The 17,300-nt window shown below is 37.7% G+C and overlaps 1 protein-coding gene across 1 annotated transcript in view; it reads left to right on the forward strand.

Moving 5' to 3' along the window:
- LOC113180938 (mediator complex subunit 13L) overlaps positions 1-17,300 on the forward strand; it is a gene marked incomplete at its 5' end in the record, with an annotated part of 267,867 nt that overhangs the window by 243,723 nt on the left and 6,844 nt on the right. The window contains 8 exons of the mRNA XM_077794521.1: positions 1,292-1,480; positions 5,701-5,930; positions 6,397-6,539; positions 9,597-9,755; positions 10,545-10,721; positions 11,930-12,087; positions 14,571-14,732; positions 17,162-17,274. Coding sequence (XP_077650647.1) covers positions 1,292-1,480; positions 5,701-5,930; positions 6,397-6,539; positions 9,597-9,755; positions 10,545-10,721; positions 11,930-12,087; positions 14,571-14,732; positions 17,162-17,274 — 1,331 coding nt within the window. The remainder of the gene's footprint in view (positions 1-1,291; positions 1,481-5,700; positions 5,931-6,396; positions 6,540-9,596; positions 9,756-10,544; positions 10,722-11,929; positions 12,088-14,570; positions 14,733-17,161; positions 17,275-17,300) is intronic.

Genomic DNA, 17,300 nt, shown 5'->3' on the forward strand with positions numbered 1-17,300 from the left:
TACATTTTTACAAGGTTGAGATTCTGGTTTTAATATAATTTTTAATCTTTTTCTAGGCATTACTCATGAATATTTTTCCATGTTCCCTACAATTTACACCAGTAACCTTTTCGTTTTGCCATGTTGGGGATAGAAGGGCCTTGAGCATGCTAGGCAAGAGCTGTACTACCAAGCCCACCAGAGCCTCCCCTGTTTTTAATGACTACATATTTTCCATGTTTAACTATTCCTATGTAGATAGACCTTTATCTCTGCTTTTTTATTTATAAACAAAGCCAAGTAAACATGTTTGTGTCTTATCTTCCCCCACCCTTTTTACATTTTTAGGTCATTTTTTTAAGGTGGATTCTTAGCTGTAGATGATGAGAAATGTTGTCAGATTCCTTTTCCCAAAACTTATTTACCTTTCTTTTAGAAGTAAACAAGCATGTTTCTTTTCACTACATCTTTGCTAGTTTTATAGTGAAATAATTTTGTAAAAAATAATTTATATGGATGAAAAATGAGACCTAGGGTGTATTGGGTTTGTTTTGCTTTGTTGGTGGTAGTAGTGATGTTACTGAGGATTGAACCTACTGATGGTCTACCTCTGAGCCACATCTCCACATTTTTTATTTTTTGATAGGGTCTTGCAAAGTTACTTAGGGCCTCGCCAAATTGCTGAGGCTGGTCTCAAACTTGTGATCCTTCTACCTCAGTACCAAGTTGCTGGGATTACAGGTGTGTGCCACCTCACCCAGCATTGGTTTTGTTTTTAAATTTTTTATTTGTTCCTTTTGGGTTTTGTTTTATTGTCACATAAAATGAAAGTTATCCTATAGAATTAAAAGATTGAAATTTAGGTGATCAAAATAGAAGGTTGATAATTGTTCATTGTTTCAACGTCATTCACACACGATTAAGCAGTAACTCCAAAGATGCCATGCATGCTATGTATATACATTATATAAATGAGAAAAATAATAAAATGCAAGTTTTAAAATTTTGGAACCATGGCAATAGCAAATCAAAAATTTATACCAAAAGTAGGAGTAAGGTAATTTCAAAGTGAAAGTATGCCTTGGCCAACATAATTTGCTGCTTGTAACATTATGTTATAAAAAATCCTACATGTCACGTAAGACTTTATGCCACTGGAAGAAATTAGAATTTAATCGTCTTATGGTTGACATTTACATTGTTTAAAGCCAAGGTCCCTCCCCCACATCAAGGAATAAATTCATGACACTTCACTTTTCAGCTGCCTTGTAAACATAGTAAATCTCCTGGGGTTGGTTGGTTTGTATTTTAGATTGTGCCTTGCCAGTACATGCTGCAGACAGTGAAGGATGAACAAGTTTTCTACATTCAATACTTGAAGTCCATGGCATTTTCAGTGTACTGCCAGTGCAGGCGACCTCTGCCTACACAGATCCACATTAAATCCCTCACAGGATTTGGGCCTGCAGCCAGCATTGAGATGACCCTCAAGAACCCTGAGGTGAGTATTGGAGGGCAGAAATTTGCAAAAAGAATGCTTTTGTACTAAAAATGCAAACCAGGAGGATGTCTTATCTGATGCACAGATTTGTTGGTTGCTTGGTTGGTCTTCTACCTTTATATAAGAGTTGATAGGTTTCTTTAATTGTTAAGTTAAACAAATACTGCTCTGAACTTTAAAATTATTTTGAGAGAAGAGATAAGCAAGCTCTTTTTTGTTTCACTTAAGATCTAAGGCAATAATATACTTATCACTTTTAGGTACTGATGTTCAGATTTCCTAAATTTATTTTGTTTCTTATTGCTCTCACTAAACTGTCTTATGTTACAGATTCTCTGCTTTCCTTTGATCTGACTCATGTCTGAGGCAGCAGTGATCTGTGTATTCACTGTGTGAGAGCGCCTCACTTTCTGAGATGTGCTCTCCCAGAGTCCCCAACTTTATCATTCCTCATCTCGTGCTGTTGGGTAGAAATGAATGCTTTTTTCCCTCACATCTTTTTGGGTCTACATCCCATAGATAACATACCTTTATGGGAATTTTAAAATATAAAACCAAATATGTCTTTTTTTTTTGAGGCAAGATTTTGCTGAGTTGCCCAGGGCTGCCTCAAACTTGAAATCTTTCTGCCTCAGCCTTCTGAGTAGCTAGGGTTACAGATGTCCACCACCACACCCAGCCAAAATATCTCTTAAACAAAAATCTTATGCTCCCCTTGTTTTTCTCATTCTTTATCTTGAAAATGTGTGTCTAAGGCAGTGTTTAGCTTTATCAAAGCTTTAAAAACCAATTCCCACAACCTCATGGCATGAAAGAAAACTCATTAATAAAAGCCAACAAAAACCTCTTTGCCTTAAGAGACCTTTTTAAAAACATGTTTCTGGGAAAAAAAAGTTTCTGGAAAACTGCACAGGATGCTAAAGCTTGGAAATGAGAAATGATTCAAGTAGTTAATACTGTATTGGAACTTGGTTCAGGTCAGCATAGTCCCAGGGGAGAAAGCTGCTCAGCTGATGACCTACATTCAGTCTGGTGTTAAATACAGTTTCTATTTTTGGCATTTTCAGTTTAGTTTAGTCTTGGAGTTTGAATTTTTCATTTTTGTGAGCAGTTCATCTATTCTATTAGCTTTTTCGAGAATTTAAAACTTTATCTTTGTTTCTTTGTCTCCTGAAATTATGAATTGTTGTTTTTCTTTATAAATGTGGGATCTTTCTGTTCTTTACCTCCTTGTGGAGGTAAAGAATTCAGATGCAGTCATTTCTTGATGTTTTGAGAAGTGATCACAGGTCAAGTAATAACTAATAGTGTTGTGTATTCTGTAGTGGAGATTAAAGAAAGGCGGGCAGCCTACTGTTAATATATCCCAAGGCATCATATAATATTTTTAAAGATTATAATATACTTTATCAGAACATCATCAGGGGCTCTTGAGACAAAGTGAGGCTTAGTTTAAAATAAGTGGCAAAAAGACTTCAAGTAACATGCCTCCCCCCATTCCTTTCAGTGGGAAAAGAGAAATAAGTCTATTTTATTTGAAATAAGTCTATTTTAAAAACAGAAGCACTGCATTTTGTAAATGTTTGCCAAGGTGTGTGAATTCCTGTATGTGAGTCATGGTCAGTTGGTCAGTTGGTGGCCTGTCCGGATGAAGCACTGTGCTTTCCTCGATTCAGCCATTGAGCATCTGCTCTGTGCCAGGTGCTGCCTTCCTGCCAAGACAGGGGGCAGCAGTGAAGGGAACAGCCAGGCCCCTGCTGCATGCAGTGCTGATTCCCTGGGGCAGCACATGCAAGCACCTTGTCACATAAGAAAGAGTGTACTTCAGTATTTATATGCAAGTTTTAATACTAGGGCTAGTATCACTTTCATTTTCTTATGTAATATTTAGCATCATAAAAACAATTTGGTACTAGTAGAGAGGATTCTGAATGTTCTCAACACAAAGTAACAGTTTGAGGTGATGGATGTACCAGTTACTCTGGCCTGATCATCACATGTTGTCTACATGTTTTAGAATTCACAAGATAAATATATGTAGTAACTATCAATTAAGATATATATATATATATAGTATCTTATGGGCTGGGCTGTGGCTCAGTGGCAGAGCGCTTGCCTCACGCATATGAGGCATTGTGTTCGATCCTCAGCACCACATAAAAACGAATAAACAAAGATATTGTGTTCATGTATAACTAAAAATATTAAAAATTATAATAACAATGAGATATATAGTATCTTAAAACACTGTTTGGGAATCATATTTTACCTAATTATTTACCACAAGCTGTGTATTGCAGCTAAAATACTTGACATTTAACCTTTTGCTTTATGTCAGACTTTCAAACAACCTCACTTGGACCTTTTATTTTTAATAACAGCTTTATGGAGATAATTCACCTTTTTAAATTGTGTAGTTCAGTGATTTTAATATAATCACAAATTTATACAGCCATTACTTCTTCTGATTTTTAGAATATTTTTGTCAATCCTGAAGAAAATTCTACTCCTCACAATCATTCCTCTTTTCTCTCCCCTCAGCTCCTGGCAGTCACTAATCTACCTCTGTCTCTCTTGAGTGCCTGTTCTGGACATTTCGTATAAATGAAATCATATAATATGTGATTTTTTAAATATCTGGCCTCTTTCATTTAGCATAGTTTTTATAAAGCTCCATGTTATAGCATGAATCATTTCATGGTTAAATAATATTCCGTGGGATGGTTATACCATATTTTATTTATCTGTCCATTAGCTGATAGACATTTGGGTTGTTTCCACTTTTTGACTATTGTGAATAATGCTGTCACAAACTTTTGTACAAAGATTTTGTGTGGACATGTGTTTTCAGTTCTTTTGATAAGTATGTTAGAGTCCAATTTCTGGGTCATATAGAAAGTGAATGGAATAGTGGTGGGTTGGCTTTACAACTTTGAGGAATATCTCTTGGCCTGAGTTTTGAACCCTAAAATGAATACTTTGGATTAGATTATTTCTAAAGCCTCCTTTATCTTTAAAATCGTGTTTTTCTGTTAACTACTGTGCCTCCTGCTGACAGTTCAGGAATCAGTAACTATGGCTGTGGGTCAAATCTGGCCTACCCCTGTACTTATATAACAAACCAGGTAAAAATTATTTTTCCATTTATAAAAAGACAAGAGTATATGACAGAGACCCCTAAAATATAATCTTTACTATCTGGTCCTTTATAAACATTTTCTTACTCCTGTTGCGATTTATTAAATAGCAATGTATATATAATAGCTGTTAAAAAAAATGATGTCAATTACATTTTGTCTAGTTTTCTAAAATATTTGTCTTAGGAAACAGCTAATGTTTTGGATTTCTAAAATTTCCTTTTCACACATATGCCTTTTATTAAAATATATGTATACTGCTGCTTGGTGAATTTCCAGTAGAAAATGTCACATAACAAGCACATGAAACAAAAGCGTAACCAGCAACAGAAGCTCCTTAGTGTCCCTTTGTAGTCACTGATGGTACTATTCTGACTTCTACCAACATAGACTGTTTTTGATCTTACATAAATTGATTCATACAGTTTATATTCTTTTGTGTCTGGCTTCCTGCACTCAGTGTTGAGATTCATCCATTTTTGTTGTTTTTTGTTGTGGTTTTTTTCATTATCTTTGCTGTTTAATATTCTGATTATGTGACTCTAACACAATTTGTCATCCATTTTACTGTTGATGGGTATTTAGGTTGTTTTCAACTTGGAGCTATTATGATTAATACTGTTAGGAATATTATGACACCTGTTCTTGGGAGACACATATATGCCTTTGTTGAGTCACAGAGGGGCAATGTGTAAAAGCTCTGCATTCTCACCAAATATGGTATTTTCTGCCTTTTTTATTCAAACATTCTGGCTGATGTATGTAGGGTTATCTCATTGTGGTTTCAATTTCCACTTTCCTAATAACTAATTAAATTAGTCCAGTTTACTTTCCAAAATAGTCATTTCTTTTAATAAGAAAATATTAGGTTGGTTGGGTTTCTACCTTATATAATTTAAACAGTCTTTTTGTCATCTATGTGAATATTACTGTTTACATGTGTAGTACTGGAGCAGGGGTGGGAAACAGTCTGTCATCATCACCATTTGTCCCTGTTGGTTTCCCTCAGTCTTATTCTGGGTTTTGTTGTAAACATTACATTGGGTGACTTTGTATTGAAACTGATTTTGATCTTGATTTCAGCGGCCCAGCCCAATCCAGCTTTACTCCCCTCCCTTTATATTGGCCCCAATCAAAGATAAATCAAAGCAGACAGAGCTGGGAGAGAACTTTGGTGAGGCCAGCCAGAAGTACAATGTGCTCTTTGTGGGCTATTGTCTATCCCATGACCAGCGGTGGCTCTTGGCTTCCTGCACTGACCTCCATGGGGAGTTATTAGAGACCTGCGTTGTGAATATTGCTTTACCAAACAGGTGAGAGGCCTTGGTGTCTGTGTTGTGTGTAAAGTAATGCTGTATCTTTGTTCAGATGTGACTTGAGCTCATTTTCCTATCTAAATGCAATGGAAACAGCATGGATATGTCCTTTGGAATTTTACAGCGTGTGCCTCATTAAGTGGTAACTTTGACTTATGCAGGTACCTCTTCTCCCTTTCTTTCTTTCTTTCTTTCTTTCTTTCTTTCTTTCTTTCTTTCTTTCTTTCTTTCTTTCTTTCTTTCTTTCTTTCTGTCTTTCTTTCTTTCTGTCTTTCTTTCTTTCTGTCTTTCTTTCTGTCTGTCTTTCTTTCTGTCTGTCTTTCTTTGTCTTTCTGTCTTTCTTTCTTTCTTTCTTTCTTTTTCTTTCTTTCTGTCTGTCTTTCTTTCTTTCTTTCTTTCTTTCTTTCTTTCTTTCTTTCTTTCTTTCTTTCTTTCTTTCTTTCTTTCTTTCTGTCTTTCTTAGGTCACGGAAGAGTAAAGTATCTGCACGTAAGATTGGACTGCAGAAACTGTGGGAATGGTGCATAGGCATTGTGCAAATGACATCGCTGCCCTGGAGAGTTGTGATTGGAAGACTTGGGCGCCTTGGCCATGGGGAGCTTAAAGGTGAGAAATTCCTGAAGCAGGATGTAGAAACCGGAAAGGGCTGAGCAGATGCTAGTAACTAAGCAAAAAGGAAAAAAATTAAAGCTGGTAGTAAGACTAAAACATTATATTTTTGGTTGTTTTACATGTATAAGTATAATGTTTTTAAATTCTTTTTTAAAAATATATTTTTAGTTGTATATGGACTCAATGTCTTTGTTTTTACGTGGTACTAGGATCGAACCCAGTGCCTCACACTTGCGAGGCAAGTGCTCTACCACTGAGCCACAAGCCCAGCCCTTAAACTTTTCTTTAGTAGCAAAATTATTTCTCCAAATAAAATTTCAAGTATAAAACAGAAATGGTGAGTTATTATAACTTATTATTATATTATAGTATAAAAGTCATGTGCTCAGTAAATCTAAATTTCTAACATTAATTTATATACTGAGGCAGTGAGATGAACAAGTCAATTTTAAAGATCAGAGATCTTCTATCAGAGATTAAAGGTGATTGTTGAAATCATATATAAAAATTTCCTTCAGTTTATCTGTTTGGTGGCTGAAGATGGTGATTTTTGTGTTTCTCTAGTTTGTTTTGGCGACATATTAGCAAGAAAATCCTGTTCAGGAAGACATAGAGTAGCAAGTAGGAGCAGGTCTTTATTCCCAGTGCCAGCGCCTGGTATTTTTCAGTCTGGAAGGTAAAAAGAACAGATTTTTCTTTTTTAGTTGTATCCCCAATACGTCTTCCTCTGCTTGTATTCCTTATTATAAGCATAACAGTCAAGAAGTACTAAAAGTAACTTTGCCTAATGCACAACCAACCCCTAGCAGCTGCCTTGCCTGGCACAAGCCAAGCTCACGCACTGTCCTCTTTTGTGAAGCTACTTACATAGTGTTTACAGGAGTAATACAATAGGCCTCGACAGATACTTTAAAACCTTATTAATTAATGACACATTTATAAGAAGTTTTGTATATGCATATTGATAGAAATTTTTTTCTAAAGACTGCACCAAAGCAAAACTTAAATCACAAATTAGCTTAGTGGTTTCCTGCATGCAAGTACATTAGAGCCAGCAGAGTTTCTTGGTCAAGGGTCAGGGTAAACATTTTGCACTTTGTAGGTGAGATGGTTACTGTTGCAGCTGCTCAGCTCTGCTGTTGTAAAATCAAAGCAGCCATAGAAAATGCCTACATTAACGGAGGTGACTGTGTTAATAAAACTTTATTTACAAAAATAGGTAGTGGCAGGATTTGACCTGCAGACCATAGTATGCTGACCCCTGCATTAATCATCTAAGATGTTTCTTTACGGGAAATTGATTTCAGATATTCATGGATCCCTGAAATAAAACACCACTGATATAGGTGGAACTTACATTGTAGGGAATACTTAAGTGTAACTCATTGACTACAATGAACATTGCATTTGAAGTTAATTTTCAGAGTTTATGTAAGTTTATACAAATATTGCATAATATGTATTATTCTTAAGCATCTATTACACATGAAGTTATTTTAGTAATATTGTGAAACTATAGACCAAAAGGAAATATACCTTTTTCATTTGTTAAGGAATATCATAATGAATCTAATATCAGTAGCCTGAAGGTTAATACATTCAGGGATTCATCATTTCATTTCTGTCAGGTTTCCTATCTTCCCCCGTACTCTGCTTTTTAGTTAATCTTATTTCTTAAAGGCTTTGAGCTATTCTTAATCCTTGGGGAAGGTTAGCATATAATAAAAAAGAAAAAGTGGGGATAAGAATGTAGTCTAGTCACTTGGTGTTTTGGAAAATGATTAAGGCCATCTCTGTCCCTGGCGTGATTTTCAAAGGGGGCACACTCTTGTTTCTTCTGTCTTAGAGGAGAGGGGCATAAGTGACTAGAGGAGCCCATCCAAAGACTGATAGAAATCACACTCTCAGTAACAGAAACACCGGTGAACCCCACGTGCAGATCTGTTTATTCATCTCTGTCTCCCTCCTTTGTGGATCCATCTCCTTCCATTTCTATGGCACTGTCAGATTGCAGCCTTTGGACTTTTGATTCCGCTTTATCAATTTCTATTATCACCAGAGTGCTTGTGATGAAGCATTCACCCTGCCTTTACCTTCTTGTTTGGTTTGAGATGCCAAGCTCACACCTGTCTGATTTCGAACAGTTTTAAAACATACATTCTTCATGTTCCTGGACACCTTTATTTCACCCACTTCAGATTGAGGTTCCTTAGGAATATGAAAACATTTTTCTATTCAGCTTGTCTGAAAAAAACATACAGTTGAGAAGCCTGCAGTGAAGTGGCATTTGATCAGTGGGCTGTGACGTGACAGCAGTTTGCTACACAAGAGTAGTGCATAGCTCATGTGTATTGTAGAGGTCAAAAGAGAGGACCAAGTGACTTTCACCTCCCAGAGTAACATACCTGCAAGAGTGTTCTGATTGAGCACAATGCTTTTGTTCAGAAGCAGTACACAAATGTCACAAGTCGTGCTTCCAGCTTTCAGTTTTAACTATCACTGTGGCACCACTGGAGAACTGCACTCTCACAAGTTGTTTGTGAGGTCCTTTGGATGTTTTAAAAAAGGTTCACTTAGTTTCTGCTGCTGCTTGCCTTTTGTGGAAGTAATAAGCAACCTCGGGTAGTAAACAGAAGTGAGGCTCCCCCAGCTTTGCTGTCATCCAAAGAAAAGTACTGATAAACTGGGGGAAAGGAGGAGAAGGGCTAGAACAATCTTAACACTAACTTCATCATCAGAAGGCATTATAAGTGTCTAAATCTACCACGGTTTTATGGGACTCTCAAGGGTCATTTCAGACATGACTTCAGCCTCTAGTATAGTAGACCTTTGTTTCTGAGTTAATGAGGTATAATAGAACTCAAGTAACATTTTCTTTGTAGTAAGGAGGTAAGGAGAGGAACTGAAAATGGAAGGGAATATGGAGAGACATGTTCCCTTTAGGGACCAGTCATGGAAATTCAATTTCCAAATAATATTGCCAAAAAGTTCAGACCTCATACCAGTGTGTATTTATGAAGACTGTATTATAACTATGATATTTGACTTCAGATTGGAGTATCCTCCTTGGAGAATGTTCACTACAGACAATCAGCAAACAGCTCAAGGATGTGTGCCGGATGTGTGGAATCTCTGCCGCAGACTCTCCTTCTATCCTTAGTGCCTGCCTGGTTGCCATGGAGCCCCAGGGGTCCTTTGTAGTGATGCCAGGTAAATTTCCTCTTGTCAGTTTCATTAATTAGGTATTACATCAGTTCGGTTCATTCAAACTTAAATCACAGGCACGTGTAGAATATCTCACTATTATTATATCTCTGTAAGAGAATATTGCACTTTGAGCTCAGTCATTAAAACCATTTGATCTCTTCAAAAGGGAATGGTTTGTGATTTTATTGTCTTTGCTGACCACAATTTGGGGGAGAGGTGAAAGTCTGGATCTGAGGGAGAGCTCTTAGAGCCATGATTAAGGACTATTGCCCACCCCCAGTTACCTCTGTTGCCTGCACCACTTGGGAAGTGACATAACTTCATTGTGCATCTGTCCTTGTCTATAAAATGGGGGTAATAGTACATCGAGGTTACTCTAAAAGTTGACATGTGGTAAGCAAGCATTCGGTGTCTGTTACTTACAACATTTCTTATTTAAAAGGTACATTTTTATGGGATTGTTGTCATTTAGGAGACATAGTTTATTGTGAGCAACCATAGGAGAAGAAAAACTGGAGATTTATATTATTAGAAATACTACATAAGTAATTTAAAAAAATATTAGCTGGACTCAATCCAGTTTTATCTTAAAATTTTCAGTGTTAAATGAGGTGGGTGTGTGATAGCTGTGTGGTCTGTATTAAATTCTTTGAAAATATTTTAACAATTGGGCCCAACTCTAAATGTGTATCCACCACGATATTCCACTCCCCTTCAGGCCCTCTGAGAACCTCATTCCAGGGATGTTCACTGCTGCTGAGGGGAACTGATACAATTCTTTTTTTTTAAAAGATGCTGTCACAATGGGCTCTGTTTTTGGCCGAAGTACTGCACTGAACATGCAGTCTTCTCAGCTGAATACCCCTCAAGACGCGTCTTGTACACACATCTTGGTGTTCCCAACATCATCAACCATCCAGGTGGCTCCAGCAAACTATCCCAACGAGGATGGGTTCAGCCCTAACAATGGTGAGTGGAGGTCTCTTTGTAACCAGTTAGAGACCCTTCTATCAACAGGGCACAGAATTAGAATATGGAGCTACCGTGCTGCTGCAGGTAGTTCTGTGGTGTAGTGAAGAACACATGAAATAGTACTAGGATTGGAGGGTTGAGGATCTTTTTGGTTTCAGAGCTTTAATTTGTCCCCATTATTATTAAGATCAAATAAAGACTTTTCCTCAGTTGGGTAATTAATTTTCCTCTGTTTTTCATTAAAGGCAAAAATAATTGCCTGATAATGCCTTGCACGTGGTGCCATTCTTTAAATAAATATTTGTTGATCTGCGTTTAAATGTTGAAGTACAAGGCAATATGAAGGTAGTGCCTTCCTCTAGTCCTTGGGAATCTAATTTGATTAGTCTAAGGGATTGCTTTTGGTTTGAATATCTATTATAGCATTTGTTAAAATCTATTTTTAAACTGTGAAATGCTCAGTATTAAGCATTAATTTGTACAATTTTTAAAGAGTTGTTTTTTAATAGGTGGCAGCATTTACTCATGTTAAATGGGGGATAAGGAAGGATATCAGATTTTATATGTAGCATGATCACAATAAAATAACAAAAACATGAAAAAAAGGTAAAGATCATAACAAAAATCTTCATGCTGTTTGGGTTATGGGTAATTGTTTTTTTCCTTTTTACACTTTCCAATTTTTTTTTTTTTTTTTTTGCTTTGAGTGCACCTTACTTTTATGATGTGGGAGGGAATTTCTTAATGAAAGCCTGGTGCTTTGATCTGCTCTTGGAGGATGCCTCCTCCTGTTTCAGGGCAAGTTCGCACCTGTGAATGTGCATTCATTCAGCCTTCAGTGTTTTGGCTGCTAATTAGATGCATAGATGGTAGTTTACTGTGTTCTTAATGATGCCAACTTTAACTGTAATAATTAAATTGCTTCTTTAACTGTTTTACTATATTTTCATGTACCTTTGGAGGCTACACAGAGTTGTGGGGCTTTGTGTGCTTTTTTCCTCTATTCTGTTAATAACTCCATGTCATGAGGTCACTGGGGAGAACAGAATGAAGCCACCATTTGCAGCATAGGCATGCACTCATTAGCTCTTAGTAATGTGTTAACGACATGTGGCCATTAATCATAGGTTCATAAAACATGATGTTGGTTAAGTTGGGGATATGGCATCTTTTTAATTTTTATATTTTTACTTCTCCTCCTCTAGATGATATGTTTGTTGACCTTCCATTCCCAGATGATATGGACAATGACATTGGCATATTAATGACTGGGAACCTCCATTCCTCTCCCAACTCCTCCCCAGTTCCCTCCCCAGGCTCTCCTTCTGGAATTGGTGTGGGCTCTCACTTCCAGCACAGTCGGGTAAGGGCGATTGGAAGGAGGTTGTTTAAACTACCTGAACCCTCAGGAGAAGAATCCTTGTGTCCTATGATCATCCTTTTACTATGTATACCTTTCTTCCTGATGGTCTAGCTCTCTGCCAGAGAAATAAGAGTGGGAAAATAGCTCTCTAGTTCTATTTTGCATAGAAAGCAGGAATTTGAAAGAAATGTATTGTTTATGATGCATAATTTTGTAAAAAGAATGGTCCTACTGCAGATGCAGGATGTTTTTGTGGGTTTGTGTAGGTTTCATTTTGTTCTTAGGGTGATGGAGATGAAACCAGGCCAAGCAGCACTCTACTACTGAGCTATAGCCCCAGCCCAAAGTGGGGATTTTAGGTAGTTGTGTCTTAGAAAAAAAATAGTTTTGTTTGCTTGCTACTTCTCTCTTATTTTAAAAGTATTTTTACTTTTCTCTCAAAATAGTGACTTTCAAAAGGACACAGCCCTGTTTATTTAACACCCACAGTTAAATGTTCATTGAGGAGCACATTGTTAATGGTTGCTTATTTTGCAAGGAGCCTGTCTGTCTTGCTCTTATCTGTAGTTAACCTGCAGGGGTGGCAGGAGCCACCAGGAGGCTGATTTTACAGAAATGTCCAGGTTAATGCCATAGTATTAAGGACAAAACCAAACTTGCAGCTAATTTCATCTTCAATATCCCAGGACTCTTGGAGGCAGATTGACAGTTAAGTTCAAAAGGTGAAGGTTACAATGTTCAAAAGTAAAAGGTTCTGTTAGCTCATGTTCACTTTGTTTCACATCTAAATGGTTCATGCCTCATCACTATACTGTATTTTTTATTTAAAATCTATGAGATTAAGAAAAATAGCCATGTTTAATATCTTAGGCTGAACAAGTATAAGCAGCCCAGCTCACACTCATTTTTTTAAGCACAAAAATGGACTTAAAGGAATTAGGTTTCTGTCAGGTGGAACTTGTGTTGCCAACACTGAAATCATTGAAGGATGGTCAAGAGAATGATGAGGATTTAAAGCTCAGTTTAGTTGCAGAGCAGGTGAAACCAGGGAAGGACACCTCAGTGTCCCCATGTTACTATCTGTCCCTCTAACCTCTCCTGGAAGGAAGCAATTTTTAAATGTCTTTATTTTCTTTGTAGTTAGTTATTTGCCAGTTAAAAACAACTCACTTGTTCACAGAAGATTCTTGTAATAAGAACCCTAAACACAAAATTTATACTGGATGATTTTAAATGAGAATTTCTGCAAATTGTGGAGGCAGCAGACCTGGCAGCTCAGAATACGGACCCTGAGTCTGGAGAAGACAGCTCTGTGCTGCGGCTCTACCGATACCTGCCCCGTGGTCTTGGGCAAGCCTGCTCTGCCTCTCTTAGTCTTAGTTACCTCATCTGTGAGGCGGAAATAATAGCATCTGCTTTCCATATGCGTTGTCATTCAGTTTATCCAATAGCAAACAACTAATCATTGAAACGTGATATTTCTTTTGTAAGAAACGGACATGTGTTGTATTTTTCTCATTTGTTGGAGCCTCAAGCCCTAAAGTCTTTAACTGAATGTCGGTTTAAACAGCATAGTTCTGAAGCTAGTCAGGTGGCTTTTTTCAGTTCTAAGCTCCTGCAGCCAGCTGACCTCCATGAGGCTTTTAGCTTTCCCTTTTTCTAAACCAGTAAATACTCTTTGATAACCAATGAAGACATCACAATAGGAAAGCATGTGTTCAAGGTGGCAGTAAGTTTTTATTTTTTAACCCACTCAGAATTGATACAATTTGATGATGAAGGATCTCTTCCTACCTCAGAACAAATTTATTACCCTAAAATTGCTTGCACTAGAGGCACAGTTTCAGTTCCTAAAGCTAGCTGAAAGAATTAAAGGTGATGAGGACATTGGCTGCAGAAAGGCATAATGAGCCTCTCACAGAGCTCACTATGCCTACATGTTACTACAAATTACAACGTAGCTTTCCCATGAGAGCATCTCACAGTGGGCAGCCAGTGCTCTCCCTGCCATGTAGACTCTGGTTTGTTGCCATTGTCCTGTTGGAGGTTTGTGGAGCTGCGCGGTCAAGAGCTCACCTACATTTTTTGTGGTTTCTGGTAAAAAGAGCCCATGGACGCAGAGCCAAGCACAGCTGGCAGAGGCTGCAATCCTTCCGTTTCAATTTGTTGCAAATAATTCCATGGAGCAGATTCTGCATTTTGTAGGGGAAAAAAAGCCAGAGCAAGTAAATCTGGGCTTACTTGACTGATGATCACAGTTTGCTGGCACCTTCTGCCGAACTGTAGTTCTTGTCGGTTGACTGCTGTGCCACAGAGACGGTGCCTTCCCTGTTTACCTGTCTCAGTCACCAGGGGGTTTTATGTGAGATACCACTAGGCAGGGATTAGTCACCACGGTGTCTGGAGTGAATTGATGAAACTTGATTTTTTTTTTTAAACTTTATGACAAATGCTGACTGTGCTTTTGGAATGTTGTTTTTCAGAGCCAGGGTGAGCGTCTTCTCTCGAGAGAGGCACCAGAGGAGCTCAAGCAGCAGCCCTTGGCCCTTGGGTATTTTGTGTCAACTGCCAAAGCTGAGAATCTCCCCCAGTGGTTTTGGTCATCATGTCCCCAGGCTCAGAACCAGTGCCCTCTCTTCCTAAAGGTGGGTTTGGCATTGTATTTGAAGTTTGTGAGGAGTGAGTGATCCATGCTAAGATTCACTTTTGATTAGAAATTTCTGTCTCAGGCACCAAAGTCCTTTTCTGTTCTGTTTCTCTCATCTCACTTCTACTCCAAGGATATTTTCATCATAATCACAAAGAAATGAATCCACATGAATCCTAGTAGTATACTTTGTTGGCACATGAAGGATAAAGGTAGGAGGGACATGTAGTTCAGCTTGACAGTCCTTCTCCAGGTCCATATTGCATGGCTCCAAGTGAAGGTATTAGTAACTAGTTGTCCTCTTCCTCCTGCCATGAACTGTCAACATTCTTCATTAGAGAAGGGCCAGAGTTTGCTTTTTAAAAACAAAACAAAACAACAAAACCCCTCACATTTTGGATCCAAACCAAAAGATCTCCTATTTGCCGATGCTATGAAAGAACAAATGAAATCAGCTTCTTGCCCACAGGTTGGCAAGAAAACAAAGGTCTGACAGTATTTCTTTCTGGGACCTTGGGGAGAAGGCCTTGGTGTGAAGACTGAATGGCAGCAGCCCTTCAGATTTCCCTTGTGGTACCACAGTTGTACCTCTACAAATCTTTCCCAAAGATACTTTGGCAAAAATTACAAAAACATATGTAAAAGATTAGAAAAGAACCTAGATTCCCATCAGTAAAGCGGCTGATTGGATCAGCTGTCGTGCACCCCTGCTGTGGGGTATCAGTTATCCTTAACAAAATGAGGACGGCTTCTGCATGATCATCCCAAGTTGTAGATTACCACGGCACACACACATACTTGATTATATTCTCACAAAGAAACAATGGGAGGTTAAATCACAAACTTAACAACACAATTTTCTTTTCCTAATGACTTTAACATGCAATCAAGAAGTAAGATTAAAAAAAAACTACACATAAAAAAATCTGTTGTTTTTATTTTGAATTAAAATTATTAGTGTGAATCTAGATTTATTTATTTATTTTTCCTGTCTAAAAAAGCATGCAGAGTTTTTAGCTGTGTCTACTGAAAAAGCTTACAAGCAGTGACCACGTGGCAGCGGTGGACACCTCTATTGTCAGGATTATGGTGCCAAATACTATTTGTAATTGAGAAGAGCCAGGGCTCCCTGAAAAAAATGACTGATTGCAGGTCTGCAGTAAGACGTATTGAAGATGTGCCTGACACTTCATGTCACTCGTACACGTTTTTAAGGTCATACCAAAGGCCCCAGGAACCAACTTGCAGTGTAATCACTAAGGCAAGAGTAGGACAGTGAGATCATTAGAAAGAATAATAGTAGTAGTAAATTGAAATATATCCTTGAATTCATAGTTGTAGTGAAAAACAAAACAATAAAAATGTATATAGTAGTCACCTTTCGTAGCTATTAGAGCATCATCTTGTTAGTTTGAAAACTGAAAATAAAGGGAAAGAATCAAGTATTCATATATTACCTTTAAATATTATATTTTTTAGTTATTTAATAAAGTAAACCATCCTAAATCCATTAGGTGACAAACTGATGTGCACCTTTATAATGGCTCGCCACCTGACCCCGTGAGTATAGTACTCCAAGCAAGACAACCAACGTTAGATGCCTTTTGATGTGATCTGATTATAAGGATACAGCCCCAGCTATGAAGTATACCTGCCTGCCATTCCCAGAAATGATTGAGCCCTCTGGATCCAACTATGTTTTATGCAAAATCTGGAAAATAGAAGAATATGTTATAAAGAACCACTAAGATAGAAACCAGCCACATCTGGACTGTGGGGCCTTTTACAAATTAAGTCCTTAAGAGGCCCATGACTTAATCATTTGCAATGTAGAGACAGATTGGCTCATTATTAAAAGGAAAAAAAAAACATTTTTGAGATTATCAGAGAAAATTGTGCATGGGTTGAGTATTGATGATATTAAAGAATCACTGTTAATTTTTCCTGTGTATGATATTACTCTTTTTTTATTAAAAAAGGCTTTATCAGTTAGAAACACCTACTCAGTTATTTGCAGGCAAAATGATACAACATTTAGGTTTTGTTTTAAGATAAACAAAGGGAAATTTTATTTTACAATAAACACAAGGGGAAATTTTCTAACTCAAAAAGTGACAAATAGTGGCAATTGTGATATGGGCACATGGGACCTTATTATACTGTTTTTTTTTTTGTGGATGTTTGACTATTTCTAGAAAGAAACTGTGGTGGATGAAACAATAAAAAGAACCCTGGAAGTTTGCTTTGTTTTCCCCTCTAACATGGACTTATTTGTGACCACGCTGGGGGGCTACTGAGCAGTTTAGATTTCACAGATATAAACCAACCTGCACTTCTACAAACTCTCTGCTTGGGCAGCAGGGGTCTCCCTCTTCCGCACTGTGGTTGTCTGGACCTGGAAGGTGACGATATTTGCTCTTTCTCCAGGCTTCACTACATCACCATATCTCTGTAGCACAGTCGGACGAACTTCTCCCTGCCAGGAATTCTCAACGCGTTCCACACCCTCTGGACTCCAAGACCACGTCTGATGTTTTAAGGTAGATTCAACCCAGGCAACATAGCT

The sequence above is a fragment of the Urocitellus parryii genome, unplaced genomic scaffold (genome assembly GCF_045843805.1).
Source record: "Urocitellus parryii isolate mUroPar1 unplaced genomic scaffold, mUroPar1.hap1 Scaffold_224, whole genome shotgun sequence".
Lineage (NCBI taxonomy): Eukaryota > Metazoa > Chordata > Mammalia > Rodentia > Sciuridae > Urocitellus > Urocitellus parryii.